Source organism: Oryctolagus cuniculus, chromosome 1 (assembly GCF_051225735.1).
Source record: "Oryctolagus cuniculus isolate XC-2025 breed Fujian yellow rabbit chromosome 1, ASM5122573v1, whole genome shotgun sequence".
NCBI classification, from domain to species: domain Eukaryota; kingdom Metazoa; phylum Chordata; class Mammalia; order Lagomorpha; family Leporidae; genus Oryctolagus; species Oryctolagus cuniculus.
In genome coordinates, this window is record NC_142867.1 from 202,985,857 (window position 1) to 203,011,789 (window position 25,933).

General features: G+C 41.3%; 1 protein-coding gene across 3 annotated transcripts in view; it reads left to right on the top strand.

Moving 5' to 3' along the window:
• Nucleotides 1-23,759, top strand: part of TGFBR1 (transforming growth factor beta receptor 1) — a 73,213-nt gene extending 49,454 nt beyond the window's left edge. For all 3 annotated transcript variants that reach the window (XM_051843628.3, XM_051843640.3, XM_051843634.3), the window contains 4 exons: nucleotides 11,026-11,182; nucleotides 15,416-15,540; nucleotides 16,513-16,643; nucleotides 19,403-23,759. In XM_051843628.3, the coding sequence (XP_051699588.1) occupies nucleotides 11,026-11,182; nucleotides 15,416-15,540; nucleotides 16,513-16,643; nucleotides 19,403-19,528 (539 nt within the window). In that variant the 3' untranslated portion in view covers nucleotides 19,529-23,759. The remainder of the gene's footprint in view (nucleotides 1-11,025; nucleotides 11,183-15,415; nucleotides 15,541-16,512; nucleotides 16,644-19,402) is intronic.
• Nucleotides 23,760-25,933: the final 2,174 nt, after the last annotated feature.

Sequence of the window (25,933 nt, forward strand, 5' to 3'; positions counted from 1 at the left end):
CTGCAGTTGTTTTAAGTGTAATTTTTAAGAGAGAACATTGTATCTTTCTGTTCAAAACCTCTGAGTTAAGAACTTGCAAAACGTGTTTAGAGATTTTTCTAATCAGTGTGACAATACTGTGGTATTTTTGTGAGTCCTTAAAAATAGCATGTAGTCTGGCTTTATGCTTTTTGAAGATCTTAGTTTTAGAATCCAAGACAAAGAGATGTATGTTTATGTGTGGTATCATGCAAAATGTGATTTTTAAAAACACAATGTTAAATAAATGTTTAATTATATTTGACTCATTTTTTAAAAACGATTTATTTATTTACTTTGAAAGTCAGAGTTACAGAGGGGGTGGAAGGTGGGGAGAGAGAGAGAAATCCATTATCTTCTGTTTAACTTCTTAATGGCCACAATGGCCAGGGCTAGGCCAGGCTGAAGCCAGGAGCCAAGAGTCTCTTCCCGGTCTCCTATGTGGGTGGCAGGGGCCCGAACACTTGGGCCATCTTCCACTGCTTTTCCCATTAGCAGGGAGCTGGATCAGAAGTAGAGCAGCCATAGCTCAAACCAGCGTCCATACGGGATGCCTGTGTCACAGGCAGCAGTTTTACCTGCCACATATTTGACTCTTACATAAGGTGACTGTATGAAGTAGATTTATACTAAGTTGTAGTTGTGGAATGTTTATACTGTGGTATTTGTGTTGTGTCTCATATCAGTATGCCTCTCTGCTCTGGTGATTGTTCATCAGCTGCCCGATGGCTCGCTGCTCAGCTTACTTCACATGTTGTATTTTATATCTTCGTGATTATTGTGGTTATAATAGCTTTTTTGAGTAATAATTCACATATACAGTTAACTCAAGTATACAATTTGGAGGTTTTTTCGAATATTCACAAGGTTGTGCAACCATCATAGTTTTAGGACTTTATTTTTTTAGTAAAATATTCAGTTTTATTTAAAGTCTTATGTGAAGTATACTTTTTTTTCCCCAGAAAGCTTTTATTTAGGCTGGCATCGCAGCTCACTTGGCTAATTCTCTGCCTGCAGCACCGGCACCCTGGGTTCTAGTCCCGGTCAGGGCGCCGGATTCTGTCCTGGTTGCCCCTCTTCCAGTCCAGCTCTCTGCTGTGGTCCAGGAAGGCAGTGGAGGATGGCCCAAGTCCTTGGGCCCTGCACCCCATGGGAGACCAGGAGAAGCACCTGGCTCCTGGCTTCGGATCGGCACAGCGCGCTGGCTGCAGTGAACCAGCATAGCGACCATCTGGGGGGTGAACCAACGGAAGGAAGACCTTTCTCTCTCTCTCTTTCTCACTGTAACACTGTCTCCCCCCCCCCCAAAGCTTTTATTTAAGGAATACAAACTTCATGCATTTCATAAATACAACTTTAGGAATAAAGTGATTCTTCCCAGCATACTCGCCTTCCTGCCCACACTCCCACCCTTCTTCCTCCTCCCTCTCCTATTCCCATTCTTATTTTTTTATTAAGATCTATTTTCAGTTAACTTTATACATGTACAGTTAACTCTATACTAAGTAAAGAGTTTAACAAAATTGTATATAAAAAAGCTGTACCTGAAGAGTTGAGACAAGGGCTATTCAAAGTCATTACATCTAGAAGTGTTATTATTTTCACTTCTATAAATTACTACTTAGGTGCTATATTAGTTATCACAGATCAGGGAGAACATGTGATATTTATCCTTTTGGGACTGGCTTATTTCACTAAGTACAATGTTTTCCAGTTTCATCCATTTTGTTGCAAATGACAGGATTTCTTTTTTTTTTCTGTAGTTTAGTATTCCCTGGTTACAAGTCCCATAATTTCTTTATCCAGTCTTCAGTTGATGGGCATTTGGGTTGATTTCATATCTTAGCTATTGTGAATTGAGCTGCAGTAAACATGGGGGTAAATTCCAGGAGAGGGATGGCTGGGTCATATGGTAGGTCTATATTCTGATTTTTGAGGAATCTGCATATTGTCTTCCACAGTGGCTGTACCAGTTTATTCTCACCAACAGTAGATTAGAGTATCTTTTTCCCCACATCCTCCGCAGAATTTGCTGTTCATTGATTTCTGTATGAAAGCCATTCTAATGGGGTAAGGTGAAACCTCATTGTGGTTTTGATTTGCATTTCCCTGAAGGCTAGTGATCCTGATTCATGTGTCTGTTGGCCATTTGAATTTCCTCTTTTGAAAAATGCCTGTTTAAGTCCTTTGCCCATTTCTTAACTGGGTTGTTTGTTTTATTGTTGTTGAGTTTCTTGAGCTGTTTAAATATTCTGGTTATTTATTTATTTATTTATTTGAAAGTCAGAGTTACACAGAGAGAGGAGAGGCAGAGAGAGAGAGAGAGGTCTTCCATCTGATGGTTCACTCACCAGTTGGCTGCAATGGCTGTAGCTGCGCCAGTCTGAAGCCAGCAGCCAGGAGCTTCTTTTGGGTCTCCCACATGGGTGCAGGGGCCCAAGGACTTGGGCAATCTTCCACTGCTTTCCCAGGTCGTAGCAGAGAGCTGGACTGGAAGTGGAGCAGCTGGGTCTTGAACCGGTGCCCGTATGGTATGCTGGCACTTCAGGCCAGGGCGTTAACCTGCTGTGCCACAAGCTGGCCCCATATATTCTGGTTATTAATCCTTTATCAGTTGCATAGTTTGCAAATAATTTCTCCTATTCTGTCAGTTGCCTCTTAACTTTGCCAAGTATTTCTTTTGCAGTGCAGAAGCCTCTCAGTTTGATGTAGTCCCATTTGTCCATTTTGGCTTTGATTGTCTGTGCCTCTGGGGTCTTTTCCAAGAACTCTGCCTATGCCAATGTCTTTCAGAGTTTCCCCAATGATCTCTAATAATATCAGGTCTTTAATCTATTTTGAGTGGATTTTTGTGTAAAGTGTAAGGTAGGGGTCTTGTTTCCACTGGATCTCTACTTAGGCATGTGGAGATCCAGTTTTCCCAGCACCATTTGTTGAAGAGACTGTCCTTGCTCCACGGATTGATTTTAGCTCCTTTATTAAAGATAAGTTGGTTGTGGCCGGTGCCACTGCTCAGTAGGCTAATCCTCCGCCTTGCGGTACCGGCACACCGGGTTCTAGTCCTGGTTGGGGCGCCGTTTCTGTCCCGGTTGCCCCTCTTCCAGGCCAGCTCTCTGCTGTGGCCCAAGAATGCAGTGGAGGATGGCCCAAGTCCTTTGGCCCTGCACCCCATGGGAGACCAGGAGAAGCACCTGGCTCCTGCCTTCAGATCAGCGTGGTGCGCCGGCCACAGCGCGCCGGCCGCAGCAGCCATTGGAGGGTGAACCAACGGCAAAGGAAGACCTTTCTCTTTGTCTCTCTCTCTCACTGTCCACTCTGCCTGTCAAAAAAAAAAAAAAAAAAAAGATAAGTTGGTTGTAGATGCATGGGTTGATTTCTGGTGTTTCTGTTCTGTTCCATTGGTCTATCCACTTGTTTTTGTACCAGTACCAAGCTGTTTTGATTATAAATTCCCTATAGTATGTCTTGAAATCTGATATTGTGATGCCTCTGGCTTTGTTTTTGTTGTATAAGATTGCTTTAGCTATTCAGGTCTCTTGTGTTTCCTTATGAATTTCAGCATCATTTTTTCTATATCTGAGAAGAATGTCCTTGGTATTTTGTTTGGAATCACATTGAATCTGTAAATTGCTTCTGGTAGTATAGACATTTTGATGATATTGATTCTTCTAGTCTAGGAACATGGAAGTTTTCCAATTTTTTGTGTCTTCTATTTCTTTAATGTTTTATAATTCTCATCGTAGAGATCTTTGACATCTTTGGTTAAATTTATTCCAAGTATTTTTTTTTTTTTTTGTAGCTATTGTGAATGAGATTGATCTTAGAAGTTCTTTCTCAGCATAGCATTGTTTATATATATAAAGGCTGTTGATTTTTTGGTGTTGATTTTATAGCCTGCCACTTTATCAAACTCTTCTATCAGTTCCGGTAGTCTCTTAGTGGAGTATTTTGGATCCCCTATATATTGAATCATGCCATCTGCAAATAGGGATAGTTTGACTTCCTCCTTCCCAATTTGTATCCCTTTGATTTCTTTTTCTTGCCTAATGGCCCTAGCTAAAACTTCCAGGACTATATTGAGTAGCAGTGGTGAGAGTGGGCATCCTTGTCTGGTTCTGGTTCTCAGGGGAATGCTTTCAACTTTTCTCCATTGAATAGGACACTGGCCATGGATTTGTCATAAATTGCTTTGATTGTGTTGAGGAATATTCCTTGTATATCCAATTTGCTTATGGTTTTAATCATGAAAATCATATTTTGTATTTTATCAAATGTTTTCTCTGCATCTATTGAGATAACCATATGGTTTTTATTCTTCAATTTGTTAATGTGATGTATCACTTTGATTTGCAAATGTTGAACCATCTCTGCATGCCTGGGATAAATCCCCCTTGGACCAGGTGAATGATCTTTCTGATGTGTTGTTGTACTTGAACAGCTGGTATTTAGTTGAGGATTTTTGCATCTATATGCATCAGGGATATTGGTCTGTAGTTCTCTTTCTCTTTTGTATCTTTTTCAGGTTTAGGAGTTAAGGTGGTGCTGGCTTCATAGAACTAGGTTGGGAGGATTTTCTCCCTTTCAATTGTTTTGAATAGCTTGAAAATAAGTGGAGTTAGTTCTTTAAATGTCTGGTAGAATTCAGCAGTGAAACCATTTGGTCCTGGGCTTTTCTTTTCTGGGAGGGTCTTTATTACTGATTCAATTTCTGTCTTGGTTATTGATCTCTTTAGGTTTTCTAAGTCTTCATGGTTCAATTTGGGTAGGTTGTATGTGTCCAGGAATCTATCCATTTCTTCTAGGTTTCCTGATTTTTTAGGCATACATCTTTTTGTAGTAATTTCTGATGATTCTTTTATTTCTGTGGTGTCTGTTGTTGTATTTCCTTTTATTTCCTTTTTCAACTCTAATTTTATTGATTTGGGGTCTTCTCCCTGTTTATTTTTTTGGGTTAGTTGGGCCAGTGGCCAATGTCAATTTTGTTTATTTCTTCAAAAAACCATCTTTTTGTTTCATTGATCTTTTTTCTCTTTTTTTGCTTGTTTTAATTTTTTTATTTCTTCTCTAATTTTAATTTTTTCTTTTCCCCTGTTTTTTTGGTTTGGTTTCCTGTTGTTTTCCTAGGTCCTTGAGATATATTAATAGCTCACTAATTTAGTGCATTTCCAATTTCTTGATATAGGCACCAGTTGTTATAAACTTTCCTCTTAACACTACTTTTGCTGTAACCATAAGTTTTTATATGTTATATTGTCATCTTCATTTGTTTCCAGAAATTTTTTATTTCTCTGTTGATTTCTTCAGTGACCCACTGTTCATTTAGGAGTGTGTTATTCAGCTCCATATGCTTGCATATGTTCTAGAGATTCTTGAGTTGTTGATTTCCAGCTTCTTTCCATTGTTGTCTGAGAAAATGCATGGTAAGATTTTGCTTTTTTTGAATTTGCTGAGGCTTGCTTAGTAGCCTAGCACATGGTCTATCCTAGAGAAAGTTCCACGTACTGGTGAGAAGAATTCTGCAACTGTAGGATGAAAAGTTATGTAGATGTCTGTTAGTTCCATTTGGTCTATAGTGTCGATTAACTCTGTTGTTTCCTTGCTGGTGTTCTGTCTGGTTGATCTGTCCATTGCTGAAGGTGGGGTTTTGAAGTGCTGCATTACTATTGTATTGGAGTCTATGTCTCCCTTTTTTTTTTATTTGACAGAATTTAGACAGTGAGAGAGAGAAAAAGGTCTTCCCTTCCGTTGGTTCACTCCCAAATGGCCACTACAACCAGCGCTGCGCTGATCCGAAGCCAGGAGCGAGGTGCTTCCTCCTGGTCTCCCATGCGGGTACAGGGACCCAAGGTCTTGGGCCATCCTCCACTGCCCTCCTGGGCTACAGCAGAGAGCTGGACTGGAAGAGGAGCAACTGGGACTAGTAGCTGGCGCCCCAACTGGGACTAGAACCCGGGGTGCCGGTGCCACAGGTGGAGGATTAGCCAAGTGAGCCATGGCACCGGCCATGTGTCTCCCTTTAGATCCATTTACATTTCTTCTAGATAGCCAGATGACCTGTAATTAGGTGCAATACATTTACAATGGTTACATCTTCCTGTTGAATTGATCCCTTAGTCATTACATAGTGCCCTTCTTTGTCTCTCAACAGTTTTTGTGTTTTGTCTGATATTAGGATGGCTGTATCAACTCTTTTTTTTTTTTTTTTTTTTTTTTTTTTTTTTTTTTTTGGACAGGCAAAATGGACAGAGAGAGAGACAGAGAGAAAGGTCTTCCTTTTGCCATTGGTTCATCCCCCAATGGCTGCCACAGCCGGTGCACTGCGGCTGGCGCACCACGCTGATCCGAAGGCAGGAGCCAGGTGCTTCTCCTGGTCTCCCATGGGGTGCAGGGCCAAAGGACTTGGGCCATCCTCCACTGCATTCTTGGGCCACAGCAGAGAGCTGGCCTGGAAGAGGGGCAACCGGGACAGAATCCGTCGCCCCGACTGGGACTAGAACCCGGTGTGCTGGTGCCGCAGGCGGAGGATTAGCCTAGTGAGCCGCGGTGCCGGCACTTTTTTGGTTTCTGTTGGCATGGAATACCTTTTTCCATCCTTTCATTTTCAGTCTGTGTTGCATCTTTGTTGGTGAGATGTGTTTCTTGTAGGCAGCTATAGATGGGTTTTGTTTTTTAATCCATTCAGCCAGTCTGTATTTTTCTTTTTTAAGATTTTATTGATTTGAGAGGTAAAATTATGGACAGTGAGAGGAAGAGACGGAGAGAAAGGTCTTCCATATTTTGGTTCACTCTCCAAATGGCCACAATGACCAGAGCTGGGTAGATCTGTAGCTAGGAACCAGGAGCTTCTTCCAGGTCTCCCACTTGGGTACAGGGGCCCAAGCACTTGGGCTGTCTTCTACTGCTTTCCCAGGCCATAGCAGAGAGCTGGATTGGAAGTGGAGCAGCTGGGATTCGAACCAGTGCCCACATGGGATACCAGCACTGCAGGCAGAGGATTAACCTACTGCGTCACAGTGCTGGCCCCAATCTATATCTTCTATCTGAAGAGTTCAGACCATTTACATTCAAGGTGAGTATTGATAAATAACAACTTGGCCCTGCCATTTTTCCATAAATATTCCAATTGTTTACTTTGGATTTCCTTTATACTTTACTGGCAGATTTTCTGCCTTCACCTTCTTTCATAGTGATTATCATGTTTTTGTGTGTAGCACATTCTTAAACATCTTTTGTAAGACTGGATGAGTAGTTACAAATTCTTTCATTTTCTGCTTATATGAAAGGTCTTTATTTTACCTCCATTCATAAATGAGAGCTGTGCAGGGTATAGTAGTCTTGGTTCACAGTATTTTTCTCTTAAGACTTGGATTTTATTTTATCTTACCATTCTTTCCTAGCCTGTACAGTTTCTGATGAGAAGTCTTCTGTGAGTCTCATTGGAGATCCTCTGAAAGTAATCCAGTGTTTCTCTCATGCACATTTTAGTCTTTTCTTTATGTTTTACCATGGAGCTTTTGACTACAATGTGTTGTGGAGATCTTTTATGGTCATGTCTGTTAGAAGGGTTCTGTATGTTTCCTGTACTTGGACATCCCTTTCTTCAAATTAGGGAAGTTTTCTGTAATCATTTCACTAAAAAGCCTTCTAATCCATTCTGTCTTTCCACACCTTCAAGAACTCCTAAAACCCATACATTTGGTTGTTTGATAATATCCCATAAATCTCCAATACTTTTTTGTTTTCTAATTTCTTCTTCCTCCTTCTTCCTTTTCTTTCTTTCTTTCTTTCTTTCTTTCTTTCTTTCTTTCTTTCTTTCTTTCTTTCTTTCTTTCTTTCTCTCTTTCTCTCTTTCTCTCTTTCTCTCTTTCTCTCTTTCTCTCTTTCTCTCTTTCTCTCTTTCTCTCTTTCTCTCTTTCTCTCTTTCTCTCTTTCTCTCTCTCTTTCTCTCTTTCTCTCTTTCTCTCTTTCTTTCTTTCTCTCTTTCTTCTTTTTTTGTCTGACTGTAAAATTTCGAGAGATTTGTCTTCCAACATAGATATTCTTTCTTCTGCCTCATCGAGTCTGTTCTTTTTTTTTTTTTTTTTTTTTTAAGATTTTATGTATTTGAGAGGTAGAATTATAGATCGTAAGAGGGAGAGACAGGGAGAAAGATCTTCCATCCGCTCCTTCACTCCTCAAATGTCTGCAAAGGCCAGAGCTGCCCTGATTCTCAGTCGGGAGCCAGGAGTTTCTTCCAGGACTCCCATGTGGGTGCAGGGGCCCAAGCACTTAGGCCATCTTCTGCTTTCCTAGGCCGTAGCAGAGAGCTGGGTTGGATGAGGAGTGGCTGGAAGTAGAACCAGCACCCATATGGGATGCTGGCACTGCAGGCAGAGGATTAACTAATGGTGCCACAGCACTGGACCCAGAGTCTGTTCTTAAGGCTTTCCACCTTATTTTTTATTTGTTCTGTTAAATTCTTCATTTCCAATATTTGTTTGGATTTTGCTTTAAAATCTCAATTTTGTGGGAAAATTTTCATTCATGTCATATATGGATTTCTTTAGTTCATGAATTTACTTCTGATTACTTCTAAGTAATCCTATGATCAGTTTTTTTTATTTCCATTTCTGGCATTTTGTCAGTCTGTTCATCTTCACATTCTAGTATTGAAGTGTTGTGTTCTTTTGGGGGTGTCATGTTATCTTCCTTATTCTTGTTTCTTGAATTCCTGCATATGTATATTATTAGGCATTTGTGATGATACTTCTTGTTTTTTTTTTTTTTTTTCCCTGTGATAGCTTTTATCTTTGAAGTTAGGATCTGTTGCTTAGTGGAGTGTGTGCTCTTTCAGGACATACCCAGAGGCATGCGCTGGGTATGGTCAGGGAGCTCTGTTCAGTGCTGAAGGGTGAAGGCAGTGTCCAAGGTAACATGCAAGTTGGGTGTGGTGAGTCTTTTTTTTTTTTTTTTTAATCAGAGGAGAGGTTTGTTCAGCTTTGTTGGCATATTCTCATGCTTACCTCCTCTCCTCAAAGGAGACCAGTGCCTGAGCACCAGTGGGTATAGTTTTCATCTGCGCTACCAGAAGAACCACACAAAGGATCTCTGCAGTCCTCAGTGTGAGCATGGGTTATGCAGCAATGACCCTCACCAGGGAATCAGGTGTCTCTGGGCATGTGGAGTTGCCCACATATCCAGCCATACCCTGCACCCACACAGCCAGTGTTTCCACAGTCCCCACACTCAAGGCTCCCATAGTCACGAGCACCCAGCCCCCTGTCAATTCTCCCAGGCACACTCAGGCATCTCCTCTCAGCTGGTTGCTGGGTGTGCAGACAAGAGCTGGCACAGCTGTTATGTATGTCTAAAATGCTCCCACCCTCTCAGCTAGTTACAGGACACTGGTACTGGGTGATCTGGGAGAGAGTAACATGCCCTCCCCCTTTTCCCTCTGTGTTGCCAGGTATACTGTCTTCCCACAGGGCTCTGTGCCAGACTCATGCCAGGCTCTTTCTGTAGCTTGATTGCCAATAGCTTGGCTGCTGCATTCTGGTCTCATGTCACTCCAGAGCTGGTGCTGAGGCTCTCTGCTGCTGGGGTCCTGAGTTGTGTGTGTCCACAACCTCCACATAGGTCCACAGTGTCCCTCTAGTTTGTGTGGAGTTTTCGCCCTAACTCTTCCCTGAGATTGCTTTCTCTCCACTCTTTTAAAACTATCCTCCCCTAGACTAGAGCAGTAAGCTCCCTCCCTATTCTGCAATCTTGAAGTCTCTCTCTTTTTAAGATTTACTTATTTATTTGAAAGTCGGTTACACAGAGAGAGAGAGATCTTCCATCCACTGGTTCACTCCCCAGATGACTGCAACACCTGGGTCTGGGCCAAGCCAGAGCCAAGAGGTTCATCTAGGTCTCCCACGTGGATGGCAGGGTTCCAAGTACTTGGACCATCTGCAGCTGCTTTTCCCAGACCATCAGCAGGGAGTGAGATCAGAAATGGAGCATCTGGGACTTGAGCTGGTGTCCATATGGGATGCCAGCATCACAGGTGGCAGCTTTATGCCACAATGCCAGCCCCTTAGGACATTTTCATCACTCAGGAAACCCTGTAGCTACTAGCAGTCATCCTCATTTCCCCGACCCCCAGACTCCTTAGCACTAGGCAGCCACTAATTCTGTCTCTATAGTTTTGTTTATTCTGGATATTTAATATAAATGCAATCATACAATAACTGGCCTTTTGTGCCTGTTTTCTTTGACTTAGCTTGTTTCCATATTTCATCCATGTTGTAGTATGCATCAGTATTTCATTCCTTTTTATAACAGCAATATTCCACAGTATGGATATACCATATTCTGTGTATTTGTTCATCTGTTGATGGACATTTAGGTCTTTTCCAGTTTGGGCTATCATACATATTCTGCAGTGAGCATTTGTGTTCAGGTTTCTGTGTGGATGTTTTCAGTGATCTTGAGTAGATGCCTGAGAACGGGATTTCTAGATCATATAGTAGCTCTATTTAATGTCAGAGGGACTTCCAGACTGCCTTTCCAAGTGCCTGAACCATTTTAGATTCCTACCAGAAGTATAGGGGTCCCAGGTTTTCCACATTGTAATTATTATTTCTAGTAGCACTTTTTTTCTAGTAGTTAGTATTAAAGATAATACATTGAACACCGAATGTTTATGGACCTAGGTCAGTCTGTGACTGGTTCTTTTTAAACAAATTCACTAACAGCCAACAAACAAACTGGTAACTTGTTTGATCCTCAATCTGAGTGTTTAGACTTAGGTTGAACATCCTTTTTTGGAGCATCTTATAGTCCTCATTTCTTGAAAGAAATGTCATTTCATCAACTTTTGGAATAGTGCTTTACTTGCAGTTCTTTAGTAATGGCCAAGGTTTTATAAGTGAGATGGGCTGAAATTCTTTAATACTGAGATGATAAGAGAGACTTTTGATCCTAAAGGTGAGAATTGCTTGATACTACCTTTTAAGCAATCATGTTCAATTTTTTGTTCTTTAGGAAAACCAGCCATTGCTCATAGAGATTTGAAATCAAAGAACATCTTGGTAAAGAAGAATGGAACTTGCTGTATTGCAGACTTGGGACTGGCAGTAAGACATGATTCAGCCACAGATACAATTGATATTGCTCCAAACCACAGAGTGGGAACAAAAAGGTATACTTGTAATAAATAGTATCTCTGCAATCAGTTTCTTTTCTGTTTCCTTCTCATATGCATATACATATCTTTTCTGAAACTCACACTTACATTCTATTAGGTTGCCTTCAGGTAGACATCTCATGGTCTTGCGTGTGCCAGAGCAGCAAGGTGACTTGACTTAAAAACATGCTGATGAAAGGTGGGCTTTTTGGAAGATAGCATCATGAATTATGTTAATTATCCTAACAATAGTGTCTAACATTTATAAGCAACCTATGAAATAGTCTTCTTCATCTTTTTAATGTATTCTCTAAATTTAACTTAAATTAATAAAATTTAATGCCCTTCTCAAATGTTATACTTTGGCTAGACCAGCTATTTTCATATTTTCAATTCCTGAAAATGGGCTTTTCTCTTCTACTTTTGCGGAGCATTCGAGACCCTACTTTTCCCTACAGTTGGTCCAACTCATTCTTCACCCTTCCTTCCTCTTGGAAGCCTTTTCTGGTCCTCAGGACTCTGGTGTCCCTGCCAAGGGCTCTCATAGCATCCTGAATGAGGACTGTTGAGGCACTTAGGGCATTATGTTGTAACTGTCTATTCCACTGGATTGCAGGTTACTTGTTAGCGGCCTTGTATTTCCAGCATCCATCAAAGTGCCTAATATATGACAGATACTCAAATATTTCTTGGGTGTGGGGCAGCAGGTTAGAGGCATTGCAGCACTGGTGTCGAAGATGGGCACCATTTTGAGTCCCAGCTGCTCTACTTCTGATCTAGCACCCTGTTAATGTGCCTGGAAAGGCAGCAGAGGACGGACCAAGTTGTGGTCCTGAACCCTTGTAGGATACCTGGAGGAAGCTCCTGGCTTCAGCCTGGCCTAACCCCATTAGTTGCAGCCACTTGGGGAGCGAACTAGTGGATGGAAAATCTCTCTGACTCTGTCTCTCCCTCTCTCTCTAACTCTACCTTTCAAATAAATTTAATATATATATTTGTATATAAAATATATCAAATAAATTTAATATATATTTACATATATAATATGTGTGTGTGTGTGTGTGTGTGTTGAATCTGTTGAGTTCTCCTACTTAGATCATTATTATTACCCTTAATTCACAGTTGAGGAAACCATCTCATGCAGGTTATGTCACATGGATGGTCGGCTGAAGAGCTGAAATTTCTGACCTAAAAACTCTTCCTGTGTTTGTCACATCTTGTTACCCAAACACTTCTTCAGAGCCACTGTGTTGGCCTTGGAGAGGGCCAGCAGCCATAGCCTGTATTTATGATCTCTGGATTCAGCGGGGACTCTCAAGACTTTCAGCTGGCTCGGGAGTCCTCCATAGTGGTTGCTGCAGGGCTTGGTGGGTCCGGATCTATAGTCTTAGTAGGTGTTTAATGCTTCAGAACCCTGTAATGTATCAATAGGAGAAGTGGCATTCATTTGTGTTTGGTATTTGGTTTCCTGTAGTATATCCTTGCCTTTCCTTCCATCTTGTTTTAGTGAGAAGACTTTTAGACTAAGATACATAGTCCTAGGGCTGGCACTGCGGTGAGGTGGGTAAAGCCACAGCCTGCAGTGGCAGCATCCCATATGGGCACTGGTTCGAATCCCGGCTGTTCCACTTCCAGTGTAGCTCTCTGCTATGGCCTGAGAAAGCAGCAGAAGATGGCCCAAGTGCTTGGAACCCTGCACTTATGTTGGGGATCCAGAGGAAACCCCTGGATCTTGGCTTTGGGTTGGGCCAGCTCTGGCTGTTGAGGCCATTTAGGGAGTAAACCAGCAGATGGAAGACCCCCCCCCCACACACACTGCTTCTCTGTAACTCTGCCTTTCAAATAAATAAATACATCTTAAAAAAAAAAAAAAAGATAGATTATCCCACAGGCAACACTGTGGTGTAGTGGATAAAGCTGGTCTCTGCAGTGCTGGCATCCTGTATGGGCGCCGGTTCAAGTCCCAGCTGCTCCATTTCTGATCCAGCTCTCTGCTATGGCCTGGGAAAGCAGTGGAAGATGGCCCAAGTCCTTGGGCCCCTGCACCTGCATGGGAGACCTGGAAGAAACTTCTGGCTGCTGGTTTCCTACTGGCACAGCTCTGGATGGAAGACCTTTCTCTCTGTGATTCTACCTGTCTCTCTAACTCTGCCTCTCAGATAAATAAATAAATCTTAAAAAAAAAAATATAGTCCTTGCATAGAACATGACAAAAGACATTTGTAGTAATCACACTTTTTAAAAGATTATTATTAAGGCCTGCGCCACGGCTCACTAGGCTAATCCTCCGCCTTGTGGCGCCGGCACACCGGGTTCTAGTCCCGGTTGGGGCACCGGATTCTGTCCTGGTTGCCCCTCTTCCAGGCCAGCTCTCTGCTGTGGCCTGGGAGTGAAGTGGAGGATGGCCCAAGTGCTTGGGCCCTGCACCCCATGGGAGACCAGGAGAAGCACCTGGCTGCTGCTTTCGGATCAGCGCAGTGCGCCGGCCGTGGCAGCCATTGGAGCATGAACCAACAGTAAAGGAAGACCTTTCTCTCTGTCTCTCTCTCTCTCTCACTGTCCACTATGCCTGTAAAAAATAAAATAAAATAAAATAAATTAAAAGATTATTATTTAGGCGCCAGCACCGTGGCGCAGTTAATCCTCTGCCTGTGGCGCAGGCATCCCATATGGGCGTCGGTTCTAGTCCCGGCTATTCCTCTTCCAATCCAGCTTTCTGCTATGGCCTGGGAAAGCAGTAGAAGATAGCCCAAGTCCTTGGGCCCCTATACCCACATTGGAGACTGGGAAGAAGCTCCTGGCTCCTGGCTTCAGATTGGCGTAGCTCCAGCTGTTGCGGCCTTTTGAGGAGTGAACCAACAGAAGGAAGACCTTTCTCTCTGTCTCTCCCTCTCCTCTCACTCTCTGTAACTCTAACTTTCAAATAAATAAATCTTAAAAACAATTATTATTTAGAAGAGGGATTGGGGCTGGTGCTGTGGCACAGTAGGTTAAAATCTTAAAAAAGTTGGTTTAAAATCTTAAAAAAAAAAAAGATTATTATTTAGAAGAGTGACTGGGGCTGGCTCCCTGGCACAGTTGGTGCCTCTACCTGTGGCACCAACTTCCCATATGGGCACTGGTTCTAGTCCCGGCTGCTCCTCTTCCAATCCAGCTCTCTGCTATGGCCTGGGAAAGCAGTAGAAGATGGCCCAAGTCCTTAGGCCCCTGCACCCACATGGGAGACCCGGAAGAAGCTCCTGGCTCCTGGCTCCAAATTGGCGCAGCTCTGACCGTTGCGGCCATTTGGGGAGTGAACCAACAGAAGGAATACCTTTCTCTCTGTCTCTTTCTCTCACTGTCTGTGGCTCTACCTCTCAAATAAATAAATACTTTGAGGAAAAAAAAAAAAAGAGTGACTGAAAGAGAAAGATTTTCCATCCACTGGTTCATTCCTCAAATGGCTACAGCAGCCAGGGCTGAGCTAGGCAGAAGCCAAGAGCCAGGAAATTTATCTGAGTCTCCATTTCAGTGGCAGAAGCCCAAATATTTGTATTTTTTTAAAAAAAGATTTATTTATTTATTTGAAAGTCAGAGTCACAGAGAGGCAGAGGCAGAGACAGAGAGAGAGGTCTTCCATCTGCTGGTTTACTCCCCATATGGCCACAGTGGCCGGAGCTAGGCCATTTAGAAGCCAGGCACTTCTTCCGGGTCTCTCATGCAGGTGCAAAGACATAAGGACTTGGGCCATCTTCCACTGCTTTCCCAGGCCATAGCAGAGAGTTAGATCAGAAGTGGAGCAGCCAGGACTCAAATCAGCGCCCATATGGGATGCCGGCACTGCAGGCAGTGGCTTTACCCACTGAGCCACAGAGCTGGCCTCCCCAAGTACTTATATTATCATCTGCCTCCCAGATACATTAGCAGGAAACTGGTTGGATTGGAAACAGAGGTGGGGATTCAGTCCCAGGCACTCTGATGTGGGTACAGGTATCCAAGTGGCAGCTTACCTGCTGTGCTACACACCTGCTCTGTAGTTGTTAGATGGGCAGACAGTGTGAAACTGCTGTTTCAGCATTTCATGGGATTTAATTGGCATCATCAATTTACACATCAGTTTGTGTATTGAATTTTTTTAGTCTAATCTCTCAACTATGTAATACTCTGTATATGCCTATGTATGTTCTGTGTGGAGAAATAAAGTTTATGGAACAGTTAAAAATAATGTGGCCGCCATTCAGTAAAATAAAACATTGACTTCTTTTTTAGGTACATGGCTCCTGAAGTTCTAGATGATTCCATAAATATGAAGCATTTTGAATCCTTCAAACGTGCTGACATCTATGCAATGGGCTTAGTATTCTGGGAAATTGCTCGACGATGTTCCATTGGTGGTAAATTGCTCTCTTCTTTCCCAGCAGTTTGTCATGAGCAGAACTTGTTGAAGAATTACATTCTTTCCTATTGAATTATATATAATGTGTCTACAGTCTGAAACAGGTGATCACTGAGAGTGCCAGAGAAAACAAAGGGGGAATGACATGACATACAGATTGTACAGCTTTATTTTAGTGAATTCTTTTCCTGTTTCCATTTGAATCTTGGCAAGCATCAGAAGCCGATTCCTTGTTACACTGGGATAGACTTATGTGTCACAGACCGCTGGTTGAGAGGCTGGCTAGGAAGTTATTTTAACATGTACCTGGATGATACATTTTTTTCCCTTGAGATTGTGGTTATTTTCTCGAACTTGATAGCTGTAGACTACATATACAGAAAACAGTGACATCATCATTCCATCCCGTGACTTTCAGTACATTTGTTCTGACTTTTAAGTTTCGTTTCAGATTGAGCACTTTGTAGTATTTACCGAGAAGCAGTCTGTTAGTCTTGGAGCCCAGGATTGATCGAGAGCTATAGACTCAGGTTTTTGAGGCAGCGAGGGACAGAGGCTCTGTATAGTGGCAAATAGGACTTGTAGTTGACAGTTGCATGCCGACAAAGGGACTGGCACTCTGTAGGATTCACATCCTCAGCTGAGCACACATGTGTACTGAATGAGAGGCTAGAATAGAAAATCTCATTTGCTGCACAGTAGCCTTCTAGGCGAAAATGGCAATCTGGTTATCACAGCTCATAGTTAACCATCATTGAAAAAAGCCCGTGCTGATCTCATGGCAGTGTTGAGTTTCATGATGTGAGCCCAGAACAGACGGGCAGGGGCGGAGCTTGTTGATGCAGATGTGGAGCAGAGAAAGCTGTGAGTCCTGGGCACTGTAATAGGCCCTTTGGGTGATCCTTTTAATGGTTTGGCATTAGCTGAATAAATTTTTCAAAATAGTTTGTATTTTTTTTAACCAATCTAGGAATTCATGAGGATTACCAGCTGCCTTATTATGATCTTGTACCTTCTGATCCATCAGTTGAAGAAATGAGAAAAGTTGTTTGTGAACAGAAGTTAAGGCCAAATATTCCAAACAGATGGCAGAGCTGTGAAGTGAGTATTTCTTTTTGATACTAGGCAAATTTCTGAACTGCATTTGCTTAGTTGCAAAGTGAAAATTAGCTACTTTTTCTTAAGGAAAATGGACAAGAATTCTCTTTTTTCTTTCCTTTTCATAGCACTTTATGCAGTAGATAAAAATGAAGCAATTTGCTTTCCACAACACACTGAAAGGGCCCTGGAGCACTTGCAGTGGCCATTAGTGAGTCCAAGGTTGTTTAGGTCCGCCCAGTGAGCTTAGGCATCGGCCTTGTCAGTCACTGTTTCCCTTCAGCCAGACAAGCCCAGAGTGATGTGGTAAGTGCTGGACAGGGAATAGGACGTTTGCAGCCTGAGCACCCGCTGCATGCACAGGCTTTATTTTTGTTTATTTTGTTTTTTAAAGATTTATTTATTTATTTGAAAGAGTTAATACAGAGAGAGAAGGAGAGGCAGAGAGAGAGAGAGGTCGGTCTTCCATCTGCTAGTTCACTGTTCAACTGGCCACAATGGCCAGAGCTGCACAGATCTGAAGCCAGGAGCTTCTTCTGGGTCTACCATGTGGGTGCAGGGGCCCAAGGACTTAGGCCGTCTTGTACAGCTTTCCCAGGCCATAGCAGAGAGCTGGATCAGAAATGGAGCAGCCAGGACTTGCACCGGCACCCATATGGGATGCAGGCATGCAGGCAGCGGCTTTACCCACTGTACCACAGTGCCAGCTCCGAGGCTGACTTTGGACAAGTCACTTTGCTGGAACTTGGATAAAATGATCCAAAGGTACTTCCAATGAGTTTGTTTTGTGTTCACCTGATTGCCTGGATAACCATTAAACCAGGAATTTTGAGAAAGTGCTTTCTATTTAGTAGTGTGAGCTTCTCAATCCAGGTCTTAGAAAATGTTTTTGAGGTATGTTCTTAGTTGTGAATTTAAAGAATTTGTAATTCAAACTGTACACAACCTGTCCTTAATTGCTAGCTGTCACTATTGTAATATTGGTTGAGGCAGGGCCTGTCCTTCTACATGTGATGTTTTGCAGAGTGGAAAGCTGGTCACTTCAGTAACCGATTTTCCATCTTAAAATAAGGTGAAACACTGCAGATCTGGGATATGGAGAGAGCTTGCTGCTTCCAACAAAATCAAGTATCAAGGCCCCAGGGAATACAGAACAGCATGCTCAAAGAATCCACATGCAACATAGTTTAACAGATTTGATCTGGATACTTCAAAGTAGAAACTTCATTCATATACTCATTTAATATTTGGAGCAGATTGCTATTAAACAGATGGCTTTTAAGGCTTCTAAGCATGAAGAAAAGTTAGCAGTTAACATTAAGAACACATTTGCAATTACTATCACATGCTGAATTAATGCCATCACTGTCATTTTTATTTTTTCTCAATTTGGTTAGTTTTCTATGTATTCATCACCAATTCAATGTTTGACTTTCCTAGGGTTTTATAAATCTCCTTTCGGTAACTGAAACATATCAAGAATGTGAATGTGAAACAGCTCCTAAAGACGGCTCCTCCGAGTCTTCCCACCACTTCCAGTCTGAACTGGCTGCTCTTGACCAGCTCTGCAGCTTCACACTCGAATTCTCTTTGCCTCTTTATGCTCCTTCCTGGATCTCAGCTCTGTTTCTTGATTTGTTCACTTGTTCCCTCTTTTGTGTCTCTGCTAGATGTTACTCTGTCAGTGAGACATTGCCTGTGTACCTGTTTGAGATGCCGTCTCTTTCCCTAGCATATTTGATCTCCTTCCCTAAATTATTTCTCCCTTTAATATTCACCACTATCTCCTAGTTCATGTATTTTACAATAATTTATTTATTATGTGGCTTAGCAAGGCCCATCAACAATAAATACACTAGTATTTTATTTCTTTGAGGATCTTACTGATAGGTTTTTGATATGTTCTGCTTTGTATATAGCTTCTGTGTTCTCCAGTTTGCTCTGTTCTCTTTCAGCTTCTGCATTTCACATGGTTGTCCTCACATGTGTGACAAACTTATTCTGTCCCTGGGTGAAAACGTGGCTCAGGAAGTGCTGGGAAACTGGTGCAGGTGCAGCAGCAGTGTGGACTGGGGAACGCAGGGCAGTCTCCCGGGTCACCTGGGAAATCACTGGAGTCTTGCTCTTGGGCTGCTCTGATTTCCAGAGAAGACTCTTCCGGTCTCCTACCTGGAGAAGCATGCAGTTGCTGCCTGTGTTTTGGGCAGAAAGCTCACCATCTTAGCACTCAGTATGTTTTCAGTATGAAACTTCTACCCTTGTGTTCCTCAAGCCATAAGTCTTGTTACCCTCTCAGATTAAAAACAAAACATAACAACCTCTGGTTTCCTGTGGGGGTGAAGTTGGTGGAGGAAGGTATCTGGGGCCCCACTCCGCTCTTTGAGTTTGTCCTCCTGTTTTTACCCTAGGATTGGTCTGTGCAGTTACTGTCTCGCTTTGGGGCTAGGATCAATGTGAGTTAAGCTCCTGCATGGCCTTGCCCAGCTCTGGTTAAGGATTCAGCTTTTTCAGGTCTGCTAGGTACGTCACACCTGTCCATCTGGTTCTGACAACAGTGGCTGACAACAGTATGCCATCAACCAAAATTTAAGTCATTTCTAGTGATTGGCAATTACAGATAACACTTACATTTAAAAAAAAAAACAAACCTGTATATATGTCATTTTAAATGAAAATTTACAGGAAAAGATTCTTACCCAAATCAATGGAAAGTGGGGCATGCTTCAACTTCTTTTTTTTTTTCTTTCTGTATTTTCTTGTAGGCCTTGCGAGTAATGGCTAAAATTATGAGAGAATGTTGGTATGCCAATGGAGCAGCTCGGCTCACAGCTTTGCGGATTAAGAAAACATTGTCACAGCTCAGTCAGCAGGAAGGCATCAAAATGTAATTCTACAGCTTTGCCTGAACTCTACTTTTTCTTCGGCTCTGCTCCTGGGTTTCAGTTTGGGAGGTCATTTGTTCTACCTCACTGAGAGGGAACAGAAGGACATCGCTTCCTTTTGCCACAGGACAGTAAGGTCCATGCAAAGCGTCCCAGGAAACAGCCACGTGGGTCCTTTCTGTGCACTATGAGCGCTTCTCTGCCAGGACGTTACAAAGTGTTGTGTAGTCTACCTTTATTTTTTATTAACAAAACTGGTTTTTTAAAAGATGATTGCTGGTCTTAAATTTAGGTAACTCTGCTGCGCTGAAGGTCATCTTTAAGGGTAAAGGAGCTGGGTTCCCGAGTTCCGGAAGACATTTCTCACTAAAGAACGCGATTTACTCCTGGTTAGTACATTCTCAGCGGATTCTGAACCACTAAAGAGTTTCCTTAATTCAGACTTTGAATGTACTGCTCTGTGCTTTTTCAGGATCTTAAAGCTAATACTTTACAACTCTTATCTTGAGTCTAAAAATGACCTCATATAGTAGTGAGGAACATAATTTATGCAACTGTATTTTGTATACTATTATTGTTCTTTCACGTTTTCAGAACATTACATGCCTTCACACTGGGATTGTACTATACCAGTAAGTGCCACTTCTGTGTCTTTCTAATGGAAATGAGTAGAATTCCTTACATGTGTTGGAACCTGGAGTGTTCAGATTCAAAAAGTTTACTTATCTAGGTGACCCAAACCTTTTTTGTTTGTTTCTGAAATTATTTTTGTGGTAAGTCATTCGGTATTCATTTTGGAAATGCCTTTCTCCTACAAAAATGTGCTTAAACCACTAAAGGAATGAAGTGGCAGTAAATTAGCAAATTGCTATCATGGTTGTGGTTGAATATTCTCATATCATGCATTTGCATTTTAATTGTGTTGTCTAAATATACTTTAAGAAATTCAAGTGGCACTCTAGATGCATATAGTACTTTAATAACTTAAAGTTTGTAGCGTACAGACTAATTTTTCTAAAAGGGAAAGTTTGTCTAGCTGCTTGTGAAAAGTTGTGTGGTATTCTGTAAGCCATTTTCTTTATCTGATCAAAGACAGTGTTATTTTTTTAAGAAATGGATTACATTTAAAATTAGGGTATGGTCAATGCTAAATAATAGGCCTTTTATTAGGAAGGCAAAGGTAGTTAATGTGACTAGGCAGCAGGGTGTGTGAGAGTCACGCTTGTCTTGTAGGAGTAATGTTTGGGGGTTTCTCTATGACTGAGGTTAAAGGTAGTGTAGTTTTGAGGTCTCAGTAAACTTCAAGGAAGGCAGCTTTCGTTCGGTCTTTCCTTCTGTGTGCAGATTCTGCAGTTTTGTCACTCGCATGGTTATGTCATGAATTCAGTGCACCCGTGAGGCTGGGGAGAGGTGTTAGCTAAAGAACATTCTGAATTTAGATTCTCCATTTACAACTAGTTTTGGTCAGATTATATGGTTAAAGCAGACTTGTCATGGTCTTCTCACGTCAAGTTGAAACTAGTTTCTAATAACTGGATTTTACTCCCAGTGCTGTAAAGTTCTTGCAGGGCTTTTACAGTTGTCCTAGTCCTTTTTATCACTGTGATCTTATTCTGAAGGAGAGAGAAGCTATGGCAGCTGTGAGGCCAGACTGACTCTGTAGTGCTGCCAGTCCCCATGGAAGGGGCAGAATAACCCTACAGGTTTGGTCTGAAGAGAGGGTGGCCATTTATGCTGAATAAGTTGTGTTCTGATAATGTCTTATCTCTTACAATGAATTTAAAAGACTATTGGATCTTAAAGCCAAAGTAATTTTAGAATGAGTGACATATCACATAGGAATTTAGTGTCAATTTAATGTGTTTAAAAACATGGGAAAATGTGCTTAGAGTTAATATTTCAACTACAAATTTGAGGTTTTTTTCTGTAGCTACCATTTTGTTGAAACAAATGAGTAAGTTTGGGAGGTTTGTTTTTCTAATTGTGTTCTGTTACTTGTTTAATAATCTCTAATTTTGTAATCAGGTACTTTTTTTTCTTTGGCCATTTCTAAGCCTGCCAGATCTGCTTTATGAAATCCAGGGGACCAATGCATTTTATCAGTAAAACTATTTTTATATATCATTTTAAGAACATACCAAAAGTTATCTGATTAAAGTTTATTGCATGATTTCTTACTTTCATAGACAATAATCAGCTTTTGCTGAAGATATTCTTTATTAAATCAAATATTGAGTTACAGGATACTATTTTTGCTTAAGTGGATAAAATGTACTTCTGATGAATCAGGGAATTTTTTTTTTTTAAGTTGGAATTTAGTTCTAAAATGAGTTTACAGATTATTGCAGCTAATTCTTTTTTTTTTTTTTTTTTGGCTAGGGATGGTTTGATAAACCCCATTTGGCTAATACAGAAAATGAAAGTAACTTAAAAGATGAGATGGATGATTGCTGTGGCCATAACTGTAGATACATTTGACTAGAATAATGGTTTTGTCATGTAGAAACACAGATCTTTGTTTTCATTGCCTGTCCTAAGATGCTCTCCTTCTAAGATCCAGCTTCACAAATAACCTGTCCACATTGATTCTGTCAGTGTCCCAGGTCAGTGGGGCATTGGCTTCTCGAGTTCTTCCTTCAAAGTGTGAGCTCTGTTTCTCCCAGTCTGCTTGCCTTCCTGCTGGTCTCTCTGTCAGAGACCAGTGCCACCCTCCCCTGCCTTTTGACTGGAGAGCTCGCTGCTTTTGAGACCTGGAATACAATGGTTGATTGAAATTGTCAGATATACTTCAGTTTCCTTCAGTTGCTGGATGTCGCAAGGGAAGGGCCTCCAAGTTTTGAGATTGAGTAGATGAGGGTTGGGATGCTCCTGCTGTTGTCCTGCTTTGACTTTAGCCGTGGATGAGAAGTGGCGTGGTATATGGTGGCAAAGGGAGTTGTACCAAAAGCACTGGCCCTTTGTGTTCCTTACAGGACAAGGTGAAGGCCTGAATTCTGCTGTAATGATAGTGCTCAAGAAGTGCCTTGAGTCAGAGTACAGTGCCATGGCCATCACGAACTCAAGTTCAGTTCTTATTGAAGTCCATGCACAAATTCCTTTTTTCCCCTCTGTCTGCCAACTGTCAGATGTAGACAGTTTTGTAAAACAAGATGCTAAAGTGCTACTTAAAACACAACAGCAGAACCAGCATCCCATCAGACATGTCCTGTCAAAGGCTTATGTTTGTCCTTGCACTGAAGGAATGACTGTAAGTCAACTTTTTTCGTTTCTTGATCATGTCAATGTTCTAGCTCCAAGAGATGGAGATTCCAAATAATGTCTTTGTTACAGCTGAGCAGAAAATGCCAATTTGAGTATCTTGAGATCCTAAAGAATAGCTCTGGATGTGTCCTGCAGTTTCTTGTGTCTGCTTTGGAATGCGGGAATCCCACGGGCCCTCTCTAGGAATGCTGGACTTCTAGGTCGTCATGAGGATTGTCAGTACATGAAACTTCTCAATCCCATTATGCAATCTTACTTGCAAATGCAAACTTTTTAAAATATGGCTAATAACATTCAGCCTGTTTCTTAAAACTTCAAAAGAACTTCAGTGAGGTTGTTTTTATTTTTAAACAATATTTGTGAATTGAATATCATGAACCATGTTTTGATATCCCTTGTTCACATTGTGCCAATGGAATGGGGTATTTGATATTTCTTTATATGTCAAGGAGATGCTTCAAAATGTCAATTGCTTTAAACTTAAATTACCTCTTAAGAGACCAAGGTACATTTACCTCATTGTGTATATAATGTTTAATATTTGTCAGAGCATTCTCCAGGTTTGCAGTTTTATTTCTATAAAGTTATGGGTATTATGTTGTTAAATTACTCAAATGGTACTGTATAGTTTATAATTGTACCCCCAAATGACATCATCTGTTCTTTGTTTTCTGTATTTTATTGTATTTGTGCAAAATTCTTTTTGGCTTTATCAGTGTAATCTCTACCCTTTCAGATATGTACAGAAAATGTCCATATAAGTTTTCATTTAATTGAATGATTTTGAGAAGCCTGTAAAGAGGAGAGAAAACATAAACTACATTTCCCCATAAGTTTTTTAAAAATTGTATATTGTATTTGTAGCAGATTTCCAGACGAACTGTAAATAGAAAATAGAAGAGTGACGCGTATGTTGAGTCCTAACACTACAGTAGAAAAATGCAAGCAATGCAAATAAATTACTTTTTTTCCCCGATTGCTAGTGGCTGTGTTCTTCTCTGAAAGCTATGGAAAAACCAGCTTCCAAGCTCATTCCAATTGTGAGAACTCAGTTCCCTGTGGTTGTAGGACTGAGGTCCTGTTTCCTTGTTGATGGTCGATACGGGCTCATTCCCTGTGTCTAAAAGCCATTCACATTCTTTGGCTCCTCCATGATGAAAGCCAGCGACAACAGATTGTGTGCGTCTCACATTTCATCTCTGATCTCCACTTCTGCCTCACCTCTCCTCTCCTGTGTTCTTCTACCACATCTCTGGTCATTCTATCTTTTAGGGCTCATGTGATTACCCTGGCCCCTTCTGGATGATCTAGGACAATCTCCCTATTTTGAAACCTCGATTTCATCTGCTAAGTTCTTTCACTGCAGTACTAAGATGAATGTTCATTGAAATAACCAGAGGATGAGGAGTTACACTTGCCTACCATGATAATAATTGTATGGTTTCTGTTTTTAAAAGTGGCATGGGTTGTTTAAAGCAATCATTGTAACACCCTGTTGTTGGGTTTATAACATAGATACAGTCTCCTATCACAAAGGAGAGGTAGGAAATGGAACCATATTGCAGCAACAGGAATCACATTAGTCTTCTTGTGATAGATTGGGATGCATGTGGTAGCTCTTACTGCAACTGCTAAAACACCACTCAAAAATACCAACAATAACAGAGAAATTATATTGGTACACTAAAAAATACTTAAATGGGAGGAGGAGAGGGACAGAGAAGGAAAAAAATATGAGATACTTGGAGACCAAATAGCAAAATGGCAGTCACAAGTACACCATAGCGATTTCATTTAATCTCAATGGACTAAACGCTTGAATCAAAAGATAAAACTTGTCAGGATGAATGAAAAAGCAAGAATCAACTCTGGTATTGGCAGAGGCATGCTTCAGACACAAATAGTTTGAGAGTATGGCAGAGTGTATACCAGGCGAACAGTAGCCATAAGACAGCTGGAGTGGTTATGTTAATATAAAAGTGGCTTTGAGACAAGAAATACTACCAGGAGTTGACAAGGACATTTCACATGATAAAAGGGCCTGTGTATCCGGGGGCTGTAGCAACTGGAAGTGTACACACTCAACAGCTCTAAAATACGTGACGAAAATACAAAACAGAAATTGACAAATAATATTTGGAGAGCTTGATAGCCCATTCTGAATCACTGATAGAACGACTTGACAGGAATCACCAAGCATAGAAAAGACCTAATGCTATCAGCCAGCTTGTCCTGACATTTATAGAGCACCAGCAGCCGTACACACATTCTTTTCAAGAGCACATGGAACGTTCTCCAAGGAAGACCATCTGCTATGCCGTAAAACAAATCTCTATGAATTTAAAAGGATTGAAATCAAAGAATGTTCTTCAGTCATGTTGAAATCAAATAGAAGTCAACAGAGAAATTTTGCAAATCCCCAAATATTTGGAAATAACCTATGTATTACAGATACCACAGGGAAATTAGAAAACTGCATGCAAGCGAAAGCACAGCGTTGACAAATTACATCGTGCAGTTAAAGCAGTGCTGAGAGGGAAATTTATAGTTTTAGATAAGTATAGGAAGCTATTTAAAGTGCATGACGTTACAAAAGCAGCATGTGTGAAAATGGAATTAAAAATTATTTTGGTGTAAGATATTTTCAAAATCTTTATAGTTTCTTCATAATATGCATTTTCTATGGACTCCTTTAAAGACCCTTTGTAGATGCAAAAGTCCTTAAAACAGACTCTTAGTAAATGGAATGCAGCAACAAAGGCCAAGATTTATACACTGGGACCAAATGCAGTGTGCCCTGGGGTTACAAGTTCTGTTAACATCCAAAATTCAAGTAATATATCATACATCTTAACAGAAGGAACAGTGAGACCCATATGATCAACTAAATAGAAGAAGTATTGGACAGAATTCAGTGCTCATTCATGATGAAAGCAAACTGGGGATAGAAATCAATTTCTCAATCTAATGAAGGGCATCTGAAAAACCTACAGTGCTGTGGCACCATCCCATATGGGCACCCACCCAAGTCCCGGTTGCTCCACTTCCAGTTGAGTTCCCTACTAATGCTCCTGAGAAAGCAGCAGAAGATGGTCCAGTGCTTGGGCTCCTGCACCCACATGGGAAACCTGGATGAAGCTCCTGGCTCCT